General features: G+C 44.7%; 1 protein-coding gene across 2 annotated transcripts in view; it reads right to left on the bottom strand.

Annotated features, from left to right (window-relative positions):
* The window catches only part of adam12b (ADAM metallopeptidase domain 12b), a 29,309-nt gene that overhangs the window by 3,935 nt on the left and 11,122 nt on the right, over window positions 1-14,252 (bottom strand). Inside the window, exons 4-18 of one of the 2 annotated variants that reach the window (XM_061285143.1) lie at window positions 10,755-10,833; window positions 9,973-10,052; window positions 9,176-9,365; window positions 8,714-8,779; window positions 8,145-8,216; window positions 7,897-8,066; window positions 7,731-7,815; window positions 6,917-7,065; window positions 3,991-4,168; window positions 1,745-1,834; window positions 1,426-1,621; window positions 1,223-1,331; window positions 944-1,142; window positions 796-873; window positions 45-153 (exon numbers count right to left, since the gene is read on the bottom strand). In XM_061285143.1, coding sequence (XP_061141127.1) covers window positions 45-153; window positions 796-873; window positions 944-1,142; window positions 1,223-1,331; window positions 1,426-1,621; window positions 1,745-1,834; window positions 3,991-4,168; window positions 6,917-7,065; window positions 7,731-7,815; window positions 7,897-8,066; window positions 8,145-8,216; window positions 8,714-8,779; window positions 9,176-9,365; window positions 9,973-10,052; window positions 10,755-10,833 — 1,850 coding nt within the window. The remainder of the gene's footprint in view (window positions 1-44; window positions 154-795; window positions 874-943; window positions 1,143-1,222; window positions 1,332-1,425; window positions 1,622-1,744; window positions 1,835-3,990; window positions 4,169-6,916; window positions 7,066-7,730; window positions 7,816-7,896; window positions 8,067-8,144; window positions 8,217-8,713; window positions 8,780-9,175; window positions 9,366-9,972; window positions 10,053-10,754; window positions 10,834-14,252) is intronic. The other variant, XM_061285144.1, reaches the window with a different exon arrangement.

Genomic DNA, 14,252 nt, shown 5'->3' with positions numbered 1-14,252 from the left:
AAAGATGTTAAACATAACAGCTGTGTCTGAGCAATGGAATCTACCTGCCAGTCTGGTCGGGCCGCTGTCGATGCTTCCGCCGAAGCCGGCGCCCTCGCAGAATGGCGGCGCCCAGTGTGCTTCGCAGTGACAGTTCTTCTTGTTGTTGCACACCTGCAAGGGATAGAATACACTTTTAGATATTTGGATTTTTAACTGATATTTAATACTATGGTAACACTCCATTACAAACAACTTGTGCTACCACTCTGGCTAACGCCTGCTAATGCTAGCTTAATATTGCTGGCGCTGCTATTTTGTTGAAGGATGCCAAAATTGCCATGGGAGATTATTTTGTGTCATGTCATGTTCCTCCAGAGCCAATCGAAGCTCGGCTCCTCCTATAGCCGATGTCAAGTAAGCTCGAACAAGAAAGGGAGTGCTGCAGAATGTAGACGCATGCAGTGTCTATTGTATCATTGTTTTTTTTTTTATTTGACATTTTACTTTTTACCATGTGTAAGAACCAGCGTACAAAGTCGTGGAAATATTAGCCACCAAGGTAGGATGGCTAAGGGCTCATTCTTTCACTCAACAGAGATGGACAGCTTTTAAAATCAGTTTAGGCTCTGACAAACTTTGCCAAGAAGACCAAAAAAAAAGGAGGCTATAACGTGGGACATAATGTCAACAACACGCTTTTAATTTGCCAAATTACTACATTGATTAAACGGGAGACTTGCTCGGGAGTCAATTAGCGTGTAAGACAGGCTGCAGCCCCATTAAATATTGAGCCGGCGGCTAATTCGCACTCACCCCACGTCCGTTGCACTTTCCCGAGCACTCGTGCACGCCGAAGACGCTGATGTTCTGACACTGGCGATTAAGACACACCTGCCAAGAGGAGAAAAAAAAAGTTTCGGTTAATTATTAGTATTATTTGTTGCATTTTATGAGAACTCACCCTCCCGTCTCCGCATTTAGTGCCAGCCAGAACCAGACCCGGGTCGGGCATGTCGTCCCCGAGGTAAACGTGCGTCCCTCGACACAGGATGCGACCGCCGTCCTGGAGCGGGATGTTAGTTTCGATGGAAACGGCGTTGGTGCCGATCACTGGCCGGTTGGCGCCGCCCTGGCACTGGATTTTACCGCACTTTGCATCCCTGGATATGACGACAAAAACACAAAGAGATATAGATGTAAAAATAACTTGAGCATGAGGTTTGAAGCTGCAGAAACCCACCTAGCATCACATTTAGCAAAGGAGCCTTTGGAATCCTTCCCGCAGTTCCCGTAAGGATCCCCCGCCGAGTTGACTCGCTCAAAGCAGATCCCCGGCGCTGGCTTGGCTCCTGCGCACGAGACGGACAGGTTCAAACGTAAGACACAAAGAGGGTTGTTCAAAAGCCAAGGTACATAAAAAAAAAAAATAGAACAACAATCGACCTGGACCCCACAGGGTGATGCACTGCTGCTCGTGGGTCTGGCAGATGCCGTTGTAGCAGTAACCCTCCACGGCGTGGCAGGCGTGGCCATCGTGAAGGTAAACGTTGGCCGGGCAGTGGGAGGCGACGCCCGTGCAGAACTCCGGGAGGTCGCAGGAGTTCCCGGAATCGCGACACATGGTGCCTGGAGGTTTGAGCTGGAAAAAAAGATAATAATAAAACATTAATCAAATTTTCTTAAGTGTTTTTTTAATGAACCCTCAATCGATAAAAATGATTTTATCTTTTGTCAATGTCAAGCTAATGAGTGGAAGTGTCACCTGGCAGTTGTCACAGCATTGTCCGTGGGCGCACACGGCGTCTCCTTTCAGCGTGCACGTTGTGGCGTTGCAGCACGGATTCAAACATTCCTTTGGGGACAAAGCAGGAAGTCAACGAGATGAAAAATAAACAGAGACAATATCAGAAGTCATACTTGCTCTCATTTCACAGGATTTTCTGATATGGTGGCAACCAAGATACATTTCCGAGTGGATATCAAAAGTCTACACGCCCCTGTTTAAATGTCAGGGTTTCCGCCATTCTGCCTGAATATTGCTTAATGTGAAACTGATACATACATATAAAAAAAAAAAGTTGGGACCAACCGCTGCGTTAATCGGAACGTGAACCTGATCTCCACTCATGCCAAGAGCAAAGCTGGCGTTGTTTCAGGGTTTGATCTGTTAGAACTACATCAAGGTCTCATATGTTTTACATTTGGGACTTGTGGAGGGAGCCCTTGTTGGATTTTGGACAAAACCTAAATTGGGAGTGCAGACCTCTCTCTCTGGAGATCTTCAAGTGTGATGTGACATAAACTGACTCGGCCTACGGTGGACAGAACATTTTGAGGCAAAGATTCTCCACGGTGACAACCTCCCTCCAAAAAGAAGCCAAAAGACCCCGGGGCGATTTTTATCTTTTATTAGATGCCAAAACACATCAGCTTTATTTCTCCGAGTAAGTCACGCATCGCGCCATCACGCAAAAGAATTTAACTCGCTTTCGTGGTCTCGGTGCAGATGTTTGGTGGGTCTCGGAGGTAACGCAGAGAAGCGTCGCGGGCCGACAGCTGAAAGGAGAGGGACTGTTTATCTCTCGGCCCTGACAGAAGCCTTTTTGTTTACAGAGGACACAAAAGGCGCCTTTCATCTCCTCGTATGAGCGTGCTTGCACATCAAACAGGCAGCGACATTATGCACAAATGACACCGCAAACTTAAGTCGACAATTCGTCCCATAGCAAATAGAGCAGCACTTTGCCTTTATATTTCCGCACATCAAACCAATTCAAAATGCCGTGCGTCTGTTGTGGACCACCTCAGAAATTCATCTACCATAATGATTAATGTAAAAAAAAAAAAAAAAAACATCCTACAAAAGAGGTTCTATCATCAAATTGAATCATTGGAAGTGCTTCTACTATTCCGATTACCCAAAGAAAGAATCTGAATGGACACAACATTTTGTGAGTGAATAATGCATGAATGAAAATGACGAGCAGTCGTGTGTCTTTGGTATAGAAGATTGAAATTACAATTGTTCAGCCTCGAGGGAGGTCCGTACTCTATGGGGTGCCGATCCATTTGGTTAAAAAAAATAAAATAAATGCAGCGGTGATCAATCATCAACTGAAGTCCGTGTCTTACAGCTTGTGCCCGAGTCGCCTTTTACGACACGGGCGGCTGCGATTCTGCGCCAACAAGGTGCCCCGCATTGCGTACGAGTGCACGTGATGGATTCGCGCATCGGCGCTTGCTCTTGTGATGGCGGCAAAAAACGGGGAAAGTTTGTTTCGGCCTGGACCCGATCAAACTTTCCCTTTTTGTCACACCACTGGAGAGCGACTTGATGAATGGTCCTGTGACTGGGGAATGACACCAGCACGATAGCCTGTCACACCGGTGACTGAGCATCGGACAAGGTGGCGTGGAAGGAAAAATTCTTGGAAAGCACAACTGGCGTGGCTAGCTGTTCTTTTAGTTGTTTTTTTAAAAATACATTTATAGCGATTCACAATAACTGTCAAAGTGAGGCGAAACTGCAAAGTTGATGTTAAAACAACGTCTATGCTAATTTCTGTTAGCCAATTAACAGCATTTTGCATTACATGTTAGCATGATGCTAATGGACTTTCATTAGAAGTGATTGGCTTCCTTCTTTGACTTAATTTTGGTTTTATTTTAATTTCATTATGCAGTGCGTTACTTATTTTCTATTCGTAAATACGATAACATCCAGGCCAAGTTCCATTATCATATGATAGCATGAAGCTAACAGACTTTTGATGGGTGAAATTATATGACTGGATTCAATATTTTGGTGTTTGTTGTACCCTTGCTGTTTGTTGCTGCTCCATGTTTGTATAAGTAATATATTTTTGAAAGATTTATAATTAGCGTAACATCCATGTTCATTTCCATTCGCCATTTTACGACATTGAATGTTACGATGTTTGATTCTCTTGTTTATGTCAGTTTTGCTGACTTTTCATATTCCCCGAGGAAATGGTATTGTTTCTTTACCTCGGGCTCCCCGCAGTCACACTCCTCCCCTTCCTCCACGTAGCCGTTGCCGCACTTCTGGCCGCCGTAGAGCACCTTGACCTCGGGCATGTTGTCCAAACACATGCCCACGCCTTTCTCCAGACTGGCAGCGAGGTCCTTCTTGCTGCACGTGCTGAACACCGTGGGGAACGGATACCTAGTGGGGGTAGAATCGAGTCAAGGTTGATGACAGTAAGGACATGCAGACCAACGATGATGCAAAATTCAGTATGCTGTTGACATTTGGAAATGAATGGAGAAGATTTCCAGTGCTTATGAATTCAAAACAGTCCATTAAAATTCGCAGGAAGCAATTTCGCTGTACACAGTGTTTGCTTATTATTAATACCATTTATTATTTGTATAGGACACGGAGCCCTGTTTCTGTTTATTTGTGCTCAGGACGTGTCGAATATAAAAATATTGTCTTGGTGTCAATCTCAGTGGCAAGATTCATTCTATTCATCCATAGCATGATATATATATATTTTTTTTTCAATGAATACAGCACTGGAATAGACAATTTTTAAAACCGTCTCCCAAGATGTAGTCTATTTGGAGCGGCTCCATGTCGAACGTGTTTATTATGACAGCTGAGGCCAGCGGCTAAAGAAAACGAGCCAAGCAGAAAGTGTCGACTTCCTTGGATAATATTGGCTTGAAGCCCCGCGGCGTCTGCAGGTGTATCGTTTGCCCGAGCGGAACTAATTTGGCTGAGCACAACAATTAGGCGCCTTTTAATTAGCCAGTCCCTTTTTCAGTCACTGTGAAAATAAAACCAGGCTGAAGATAATGTCTTTTTCTTTATAAGTCCAAAACAATCCATCGAGACACTGAAATTTCTCTAAACTTCTACATCTTGCTGATAAACGTACGACTAGACAAAGACGTGAGGGAAATGTTGAAAGGGAGGTGAAATAAAAGCACCCTGTCACCTGATTGACAGCTTCAGGCTTGAGACGGATGAGAGGGGAAAGTGCTTTTTGCCGCTGACTGCGCTGCCGAGTGACAAATATTTAGTCCCGGCTAACAAGAGGAGACATGTCTGACCTTTTAGCAAATGTTAGGCTACGACAGCACTGGGAGGTTTTGCTGATTAAAAGAAAGGACACGTTGTGCAAACACCGGGATGTCTTCGGGGAATTTTATCCATCATGCTTAATCTCAATGTGACACAATTTGATTTCTTTTTTTTTTTTTTTTTGCACAGTTGGACATTAGTAATGCTGCTCTTGAAGTTGAATAAATGTCTGCCTGTCATCGCGTTGACGAATTTCATCATCAAGGCCTGTCGTGAAGATCCACTGGTTTCTTTCCACCGATACTAAGCACCGATACTACTAAGTACTTTTGATACAGAAAAAGTTTAAAGACTATATATATGCCAATACAGATTTTTTCCTTGTGTGAATTAACTTTCTACTCTTCTAATTTGTAGTTCCCGATTGTAAAACAGAAAATACAAAGTATAGGCAGGCGTAGAAGAAGAAATAGAAGATGCTCGGCTAACAGTTAGCTCACCTGGTAACTCCATTTGTTCTATTATTTGCTCCTATCTGGTCTGATTTGTCAATTATGAATCCAAGCCTCGTTTCCCCGTTTGACTCGTCGGCTCAGTGTGCCGAGGAGTAAAAGCACCTCTCGGAACCTGCGTGCCGCCTTCATCCTGATTTCAGCCGGCAGTGCCACCGATAATCACATCATTTGGATGCAAGACCATCCCCTCTCCCCCGTGAGCAAGTTTAAAGTGGGAGAATCTCTCCAAAATAAAGACAAAAAAGAAGCCCAGTACAAATTGTGGGATCGGAACCAGCCTGCAATATTTAGTGTATGACCTCATCATCACAGATGAACTCTTTGGAAACAAAAATGGAGAGCGCTATGGCTTCTTTGAATAATTCATCAGCACTCTGACTCATGCTGCCGTGTTTAGATCATCTCATCATTCCTCGCGAATGCCCGCCGTGACTCCACTTGTCCCGATGAGGAAGAAGACATAAGTCAGAAACGTCACTACGACTTATTTGTCTGTCTCCTCAAAAGGTACTTTAAGTTCATTCGTGGCGGTTATTGTTCATTGGCGGGTTCATTTAGTATTTTCTGGCATTTTTAAATGATGTGCCTGCAAGGCTGAATTAAGAGTGCATGGCTTGTGTTTGATGACAACTCAAAGGTTGAGAAAAAACAAAGAAATAATTTGTTGCCATCATAATACCGCTAGTAGATTTTGATTTTTTTTTTTGACAGATTTTAAATTATGCACAAATTTCTGCATGAATTGCGTGTCAAATGGGGGACATGAAAAGCTGACAAACAAAAATTTAAACCCCCCAAAAAATATCGGACACACTACAAAAAACAAAGTCCCACTATATTATCCACTATGGTTGCTTCAATTTGTTTCAAAGAGCGGGTGGAATATTGGAGTCCGGTTCGTTTTGCCGGTGTCGTGGCATGCCGCCAGGGCAGAACTTCCAAGGCGGGAGTGAAAATCTCTTGTTGCACTCTGGACTGCCTTATCAGCTTTGCTGTTTGCTAACATGAGAGGCCATCGCTCGCGGCCGCATTGTTATCTCGATGACCCAGGCGATGTGGGCAGAATAGCAAAGCAGCTGCTTCAGTCTCGTGTGTGCGCGCGTGTGTGTGTGTGTGTGTGTGTGGGGGCGCTTGTGGCTGCCTTGCGATAAGAGCGATTACAGCATGTAGTGAATCTGCAGCATCATTTACGAATGAAAATGAGCTAGTCTGACGTCATTCATCTTTTTAAATAAGACATTCTAAGCTGTTTATCAGGAAATATAGCACAGATTATAAAGCCATTTTTCTTGTCAAGCAATTTTCGTGGCTGACGAGTGACCGAAACAATTTGGGCTGAGCCATTCAAGCAGGGAAAAAGATGTCTCACCCCGTGGATGGCGTCATGATGCAGCCGCCGCGGTCCACCGTCATCCTGCAGCCGCAGCCGCGTTCCGGCGTGTCGTGATTCATGCCGAAATTGTGACCCAGCTCGTGAGCTAAGGTCACGGCCGCGCCCAGCGGGTTCTCCGAGTGATCCTGTGACAAGGGTCGAAATAAATGAATTATATATATAATGAATGTAGCGTCAATTGAAAAAGATAATGTGGTTGCTAAAGTGTGCACACCCTCATCTGTAATTTCAATGCAGTAAAATTGACCTAATAATTTTAGTTTTCCTCTCTTGTGACTGGCTAGGACGGCCTTTTAATCATCGCGGCAGCCATCTGCCACGAGTAAAGTAACGGGGACGAAAAACATCTGGAGAAGGCTCTGGCCCGAGAAGACACATCTATTAACGGAGAGGGCAGGTCCATCTGGGTCTATGCCTGATGGCATGGAACAGATAACCACTTGGCGATCAGGCACGGCCGGACAGCCGGGACCGCGCTGGCAGCTCATTTTTACACGGGGGCTGGCCGAGAAAATACGTCGTGATCGGAACGAGATCTGGCACCGAACATTTATCATAAAAATGTAAATGCATTTTTTTTTTTTTGGGTGGCGGTGGTGGATGAAAACACCTCATCACAAATTGAACGACCGGGCGAACGGCAAGGTCGTTCCACCTGCCGGCCTTCTATGGAATAATATTTCTTACAGCGTGCTGTCAGGATGTGCACGAATGCGCTCACGGCGAAGAGTCAACACCTCTTCGGATGAATGCAACGCGAAACGGAGAGGGAGGAGGAGCGAAGGCTCACCATGACGATGCCGCCGGACTGCTCGACCGTGCACATGCTCATGATGGGCGCCATGCCGATGGTGGTGCCTTGGAAGTAGACCCCGCTGCAAAAAAGTCATCAGTTATTTAGAAAGGGAGAAATTGTGTCCGAAAAATAAACGTTTGGAGGCACCAGGCCAACTCACCTTATGAGCTGAGCATTGTCGTGAGCTTTCTGGGGCAGCAGCTTGACTTTGCGCCAGTCGAGGAACTCGTGAAGGGTGGCGAAGGGATCCTGTGTGACGGGACACTTGTCGTGGTCGCTCCACACCTCCAGACCCACCAAGGCTACGCGGATGTTCAGCGCTCGGTAGAACTGAATGAAAGAAGAAGAAGCTTTTAATGAAATGTTCGGCATCGGCTCATATTCGTGTTGCGTCTGTGCAGTTTGTACCTTGTCCACATAATTGGCAATTTCTGCAAGTCTCTGTTTCACCTTCTCCACGTCACCACCTTGTTTATGAAACTAGACAAAGAAGCAGAACAATATTAGAGGTCGAACTGACGTGCAATGCAGTTAAAAACATTGCTCCCTCCTGCCTGTTTTTGTGAGAAGACTTTTTGTACGAGTCGTTGGCGTGAACGTGTGAGAAAATTTGCCTCCGCTCATCCAGCAGAGTATTTTGCGAGGTCAGATGTCATCTGTGTGGCTAACTCTCTCTCTTCTGGTTCTAGTCCCGATTGTTGACAGGCTCGAGGTCAGAGCTCGATATTCCTTTGGGCTTGCTGATATTAGCACAAGCAGGAGGAAAGCCAGCGTAGATCTTTTTCCTGTCTGCTCACTCGGCTGGGGAGTCATTTCCTGTCAAGCCGCTGGCACCAAAGCACACAGCTTGTTGCACACTGACCTATATCTGCAGCTCCGCTCTTCATACTATATCACCCCCTCCTCCCCCCGCAATACACACACACCTCCCGTTTTCCTGCTCTCTTCATTGTGGGAAAGATGAATGGAAGCTTTACCTCTCGGTTGTCCGCAACGATGATCAGCTCCACGTATTTGGTGGTCTTCTGCGCATCCCTTTTGTGCTGAGGTTATAAAAAAAAACAAGAAAAAAAAGTGTGAATTTTAAAATTCTATATGACAACATTCTATTGTGGCATGCATGATACCGAGAGTTGTGATTGACGGAAAAGACAGAATCTAAATTGCGAATTTAATTAAGCTTATTATACTTGTTTACTTAACTGAGGCATGGACAAAATGTTCTTGTAAGGGCTTCGCTGGCATGTGATTGCAACATAGGTGGCGGTTTGTAAATCTTTGCAATCACATGGCCATATGGCAGCCGCACCTGCTCAGTGCACACCTTTGGGGGGGGCGGCTGCAATTTTGGACTCGGATGACAAAGCCGCAGGTAAGAACACTTTCCAGGCACGTTTCCAAAAGCCAGTTTGTCTGCAACAACCATTTTGTCATCTCACCCTCTCACGGAAGGCCCGGAAAGGGCTTTGAAGGTCGTTGTCCGGGGTGACGGAGGATATGTTGTCGCCATGACCGCAGTCGCCCGAGGTCAGGCGCAGCTGTTCTGCTCGATAGATGAAGTGGACGTCCGGGCTTTTGCCGGACCCCGGTTCGATGACCAACGACTTGTTTTCAAGTGCGATGAAGCCCCTGCAAAGATAAGGAGTGGGAAGTGAAATAAAGCAGCACTAAATTCTTTTTAATGGCTTCGTTCATGTGAAAAGGGCTTGTTGTGTCCACTGTGGGAAAAGCTTATTAAAAGCAACAAACCAAGAATATCTGGCTATTGATTTCCCTTTTACCCAGAGTATACATAAAACTCTTTTCGGGTACGCGACATCTCATCTTAGTACAAAATATTAACGATCTTCTGGCCAAGCGCGTTTAATTAAGCGAGACCGAGACGAATATTTTGCATTTGCTGTAAATCTGGCATATTTCAACTGCGGTTCATCATCAGCGCCATTAAAAAGGCTAATTAGAGCATCATTGAGGACAAACAATGAGCTGTGACGTTCAGTCCCTCCTTCCTACAATTGATGACGCTTGAAAGTGTCAGAAGGAAAAATGTTTACAGGTCTGCTTTGTTGCCGAGCGCACTTTGTGTAACACATTAAAATGATCTACATGGAGGAGCCCTGGAGCTTTAAAACTGAAATTTCTCCATGATGACTTTCAAAGCGTTTCCAAAAACGACTTCAGCAGTGACGATCAGCCAAGTTGTGGGTGCTTGCGATGCAAAAGTCGAGTTTCTTACCGGAGGCCCGAGCAGACGCTGAGGGTGACGTCAGAGTTGCGATGCGCCTGCACTTCCCCGTGATAGTAGCAATTCTTCATCTGTCAAAATAAAATAAAAACAATACATGTGTACAATACAGGCGTGCCTTGACTTTGGATGAACTGGACGACTTGTAATGTGGAGCAGAAGGAAGGTGCGTTGAGTTGCATGGTAAGGTTATGCTGATCATTATCATCATCGCCCAGCACAGCTGGTGGAGCAGCAGCTCGGGTAGCTTTCGAGACCCAGATGCTGATGCAATGGCGTTTAATTATACTCCACGTAAAAATAGAACCGTTAGCTCACAGCTATGTGTGACCTACATTGGCAAATACAAATCAAAAAAATTTAAGCAATTAAAAAATGACACCAAATCAACGATGGAGTGCTGACTGTTAAAAATTCATTTCACCTGCTTGTCGTGATTTATTTATTTATTTTTAAATTGAATTTGACAGAATGCAGGTCTTAAATGTTAAAACATAGCAGCATCCTTGGCAGATGGCAAGCTAGGAATGGTTCAGCTGTTAAAAGGGGATTCCATAATAAAACCCTGATGGCAACATTGGCAGGAAATCATTCAAAAATATAAATAAAATGGGGAAAAAACAGAGCTTATCAACAAGTAGGCCACTGGGATGAATGAGTGCTCCGCTACGGCCGCACGCTCCCACGCATCCGGTCACGTTCCGAACCTCGTTTCAAATCGAAATGTGGCACCGTGTACACGCAACGTCGTGTTTGTCGCCTTGGCGACGTACCGTGGAGTTGCGTGCACCGGTGACGACGCGTTCGCCGTTCCGGTAGTGCGTCTCCGTGTAATGGCTGGCGAAGAGACCCCTGCAAAAAGTACAGGGTGGGATTAGAAATGTGGAGAACAACATTCTAAGATGTTCAAGAGAAGATTCAAAGGGGATTTGGGGGTGGATTCTCTCATGCGAATGTCTTCCATGATTAGAACAGCACAAATCTCTGTAGAGGTAATTATTTCGTGTGTGTATGTTTGACTCCGTGAGGAGCCCCACCCTGCGCGTGGGCCAACTTGTGCAGCTGCATCACGTGGATGTCAGGCGGGATGATCTCAGGGTGTTTATGTGCGCACATGATGTAGCGCTCAAATATTTTGATTTCCCAAGGCGGCTTACGTTATAAAAAGCCATTTGTCCAAAGTTGCCGTGTCAAAACGCATGAAAGAAAATAAACGTCTGAAATCATAAAAATATGTGACGTTTGTGCAGCGATCATGTGACGGGGGATTTCCACAGCGTTTGTCTGAAATGACAATTGGAGCCAAGGCCGTCCTATTTTGCTGTCACCAAAACAGCTTGTTGCAAGGACGCAGCCAAAAGTTACTTTTTTTTTTTCTCTCAAACTAACTCTAGTGGAATTCATGCACGATAAACACCCTCTCATTTATGTCTCGTTGAAATTAGCTCTTTTGGATGGGGCGGCCAATTTAATCCGCTAATCTGTTCAAATCGGACTCTGCTTCGAAAATACGACCCCGCCTCTTAAAGGCAATACAATCATTTGTATCAGGTGTCCTTTGCATCATGTAACACGGCCATATTCCCTGCCACGAGGGGAGGATGTACGTTGCACTCCCGATTGGATTAGCGGCACGTGCGCGGTAATTCCGAGCAAAAGCTCCCGTGTTGGCGAGATGTTTGGCAAAGCCATCTTTGATCCGAGTGGCATGACCATACATCGTGTATTAAAACCGGCGCTTTTGATCTTCTGGAAGCAGCCTGTAATCAACTAGTTGGCAAAAGTTGATGTTTATCCGAATGCTTTTTTCGACAGGGCGGCACGTGTGTATGCGCTTAGCAATTCCGCTACACAGTACTACGACTGGTACCGCTGCTCTGTGACTATCTTGACTTTTTTTCGTCCTCACTTTTGTCTTTGCAACTCCCGTAATCGTTCGAGTCGGCGCGCATCGATTGGGCCCGGCCGCTGTGAATCTCCAGACAGGGCGGTCTAATTAAGGATGCACTAATGGCCGCGTAGGGTTAATTGTGATGAATGAGACGCTCGTAATAGCCGAAGAAACAAACACTGATCTCCTGTTCAAGTCACGCGCCATCGATCAAAATAAACTCCGGCACCTCATAAACGTATATTCCGCTTGATATATATCCATACGAATGTCATTAGTCCACAGGAAAATGGCCGTTTGAAGTAAAAGGTGGCACTATAATTCGCAATCATGAGGCCCATTTGGCTCGAGAGAAGCCGGCGAAAGGCGAAATAACAACAATGACGAATTGCCAACTGGTGTTTGGCCTTAAAACGATTTGAGCCCATGAATTGGCCGGAGTTTTCCAGAAAGTATATTTTCTCAATGACCAAGGTTCATATGAGGAAAAGGGGGAAAAAACTGACTACAATCTTGTCGGCTTATCAACATTTCCAGAAGCATCATGTCAATGTCACCCATAGCAAAAATGTGATTCTATTGCTGACCTTTCAACTTGCTATCTCTCTCAAATATATTCCTTTTCTCCCGTTCCTTGGCTGTAATTGCTTAGCGGTCCGAGTATATGTCCAATATTGTGCTCTGCAACTGCCGAGCGGAGATTTATGGACTATCAGAGTGCTGGGGATCATGCTGACATGGATGCGGAAGAAAACTCATTATCGAGACATACAAAATGAAAAAAAAAATCACCAGAGATTTGACTCACTTGATTTGGTAGGACTGTCAAAAGACTTTCTGACATATTTTGTACTTGATGACTTGATTTTCACTCTCTACGCATCAAAACAAAAGATACAAAGGATGATTAGCGACTACTGCGTTTTTGTGAGAGCTTAGAAAAATACATTCGAGAATTCTCTCTTGTAGTCAGAAAAAACAAAACTATAGCTATTTGTATGTAGCTATCAGCTAATTTAGCATTATTGTAACTCCGATCAAAATGTTAGCAAAGCTATGGTTGTTCTGATAGCATAAGTCGCGCTAATGCTAGTTATCTTTTGGTTTAAAAAAAAATACCTATTTGCTTTATTCTTCGCTACATTTTTACTGTTTACCTTTTAAGTACATGAGGTGCTTTTAAGCACAGGGTGTGAGTACTTTTACCACCTTTTCCGCAGCCTCATTTACATATTGTACATGCGAATCCATGCAATAATTCAGGGCCGCGCAAAGCCCCTCCAGCGTGAAACCATTGGCAAGAAGCGTGGCTCCTCGTCCACGTTTCCTTTGAAGACGAACTCCTAACTGCTGTGGTTTTTCGTTTCATCACCCACCACTCAAATGCTTTTCTATATAGTAGTTGCTCGAGGCCCCATATGGAAGAAGACTACTATTACGACTTCTTCTGCCCATAGTACACACAGAGGTGAACTCGACATGGCTAATTCCATTTCCACATGCGTTCCAAATTGATTCACATCCAGCTCACTGTCTCCTCACTTTCTACCGCTGTACAAAGAAGAGGCGGATGAGAAGAGCAAAATCCTCAGGACTGCAGTGCATGACTTTTCTTCTCTCTTCATTTGTGCCTTTCGCTTACAGTCACATGCGAGTTGATCATTTTAACCAGCTACTGAACCAGTACAAAACAAACGGTCAACCTCATTCCAGCCATCGAGCGACCGTTGTGCCATTAGCAAATTTGCACATCTCCAATCAATCGACCCTGTTTGACATTCGAAAGCAGATCAATAAGACGCGTAGTAGGCTAAAAATCGGCCTGATAGAAATTGTCACGCAAACACGCCAGCTGGCGGCGTGAGCTCATTTACATAATGACCGCCACAAGAAAAACAGCAGGTTCACTTTGAGGGACGAACTAGCAGATATATATTCAGATGTTGTTCCAGACTAGCAATGGCACATCATATTAAAATGCAAAAGATGTGAAGTATGAGCGATGTTTCTATTTTATATTCACGGTACACATTTACTCCAAGGCCAGCGAGAATGGCACGCGAGTAAAATGAAAAGCTAAAGAAAAGGAGGGTGGAAATAAAATGGCTATGACTCATGGTCCAGTGACAGTATCATTTGGAGGCGAGTTTTGTGCCCAAGAAAACAAAGGATTTAGGGTGGGAATACCAAATGCAAGGCCAGTATTGACTTCACGGATGCTGCAGCTGAATGGCCACAATTGAGCTGTACAGTGAAAGGCATAAAAAAAAAAAAAAAAAAAAAAAAAAAAAAGGAGTTATAGCTAAACACGAGAGAGTCCATAAAAAAGCGGATGCTCGTAGCGAGGGTGGGATGATGGATGAACGCAACCGATGACAAA

This window comes from Syngnathus typhle, linkage group LG8, assembly GCF_033458585.1.
Source record: "Syngnathus typhle isolate RoL2023-S1 ecotype Sweden linkage group LG8, RoL_Styp_1.0, whole genome shotgun sequence".
NCBI lineage: Eukaryota > Metazoa > Chordata > Actinopteri > Syngnathiformes > Syngnathidae > Syngnathus > Syngnathus typhle.
The sequence above is the reverse complement of the archived record's forward strand: the minus strand, read 5'-3'. Positions and strand labels throughout refer to the sequence as shown.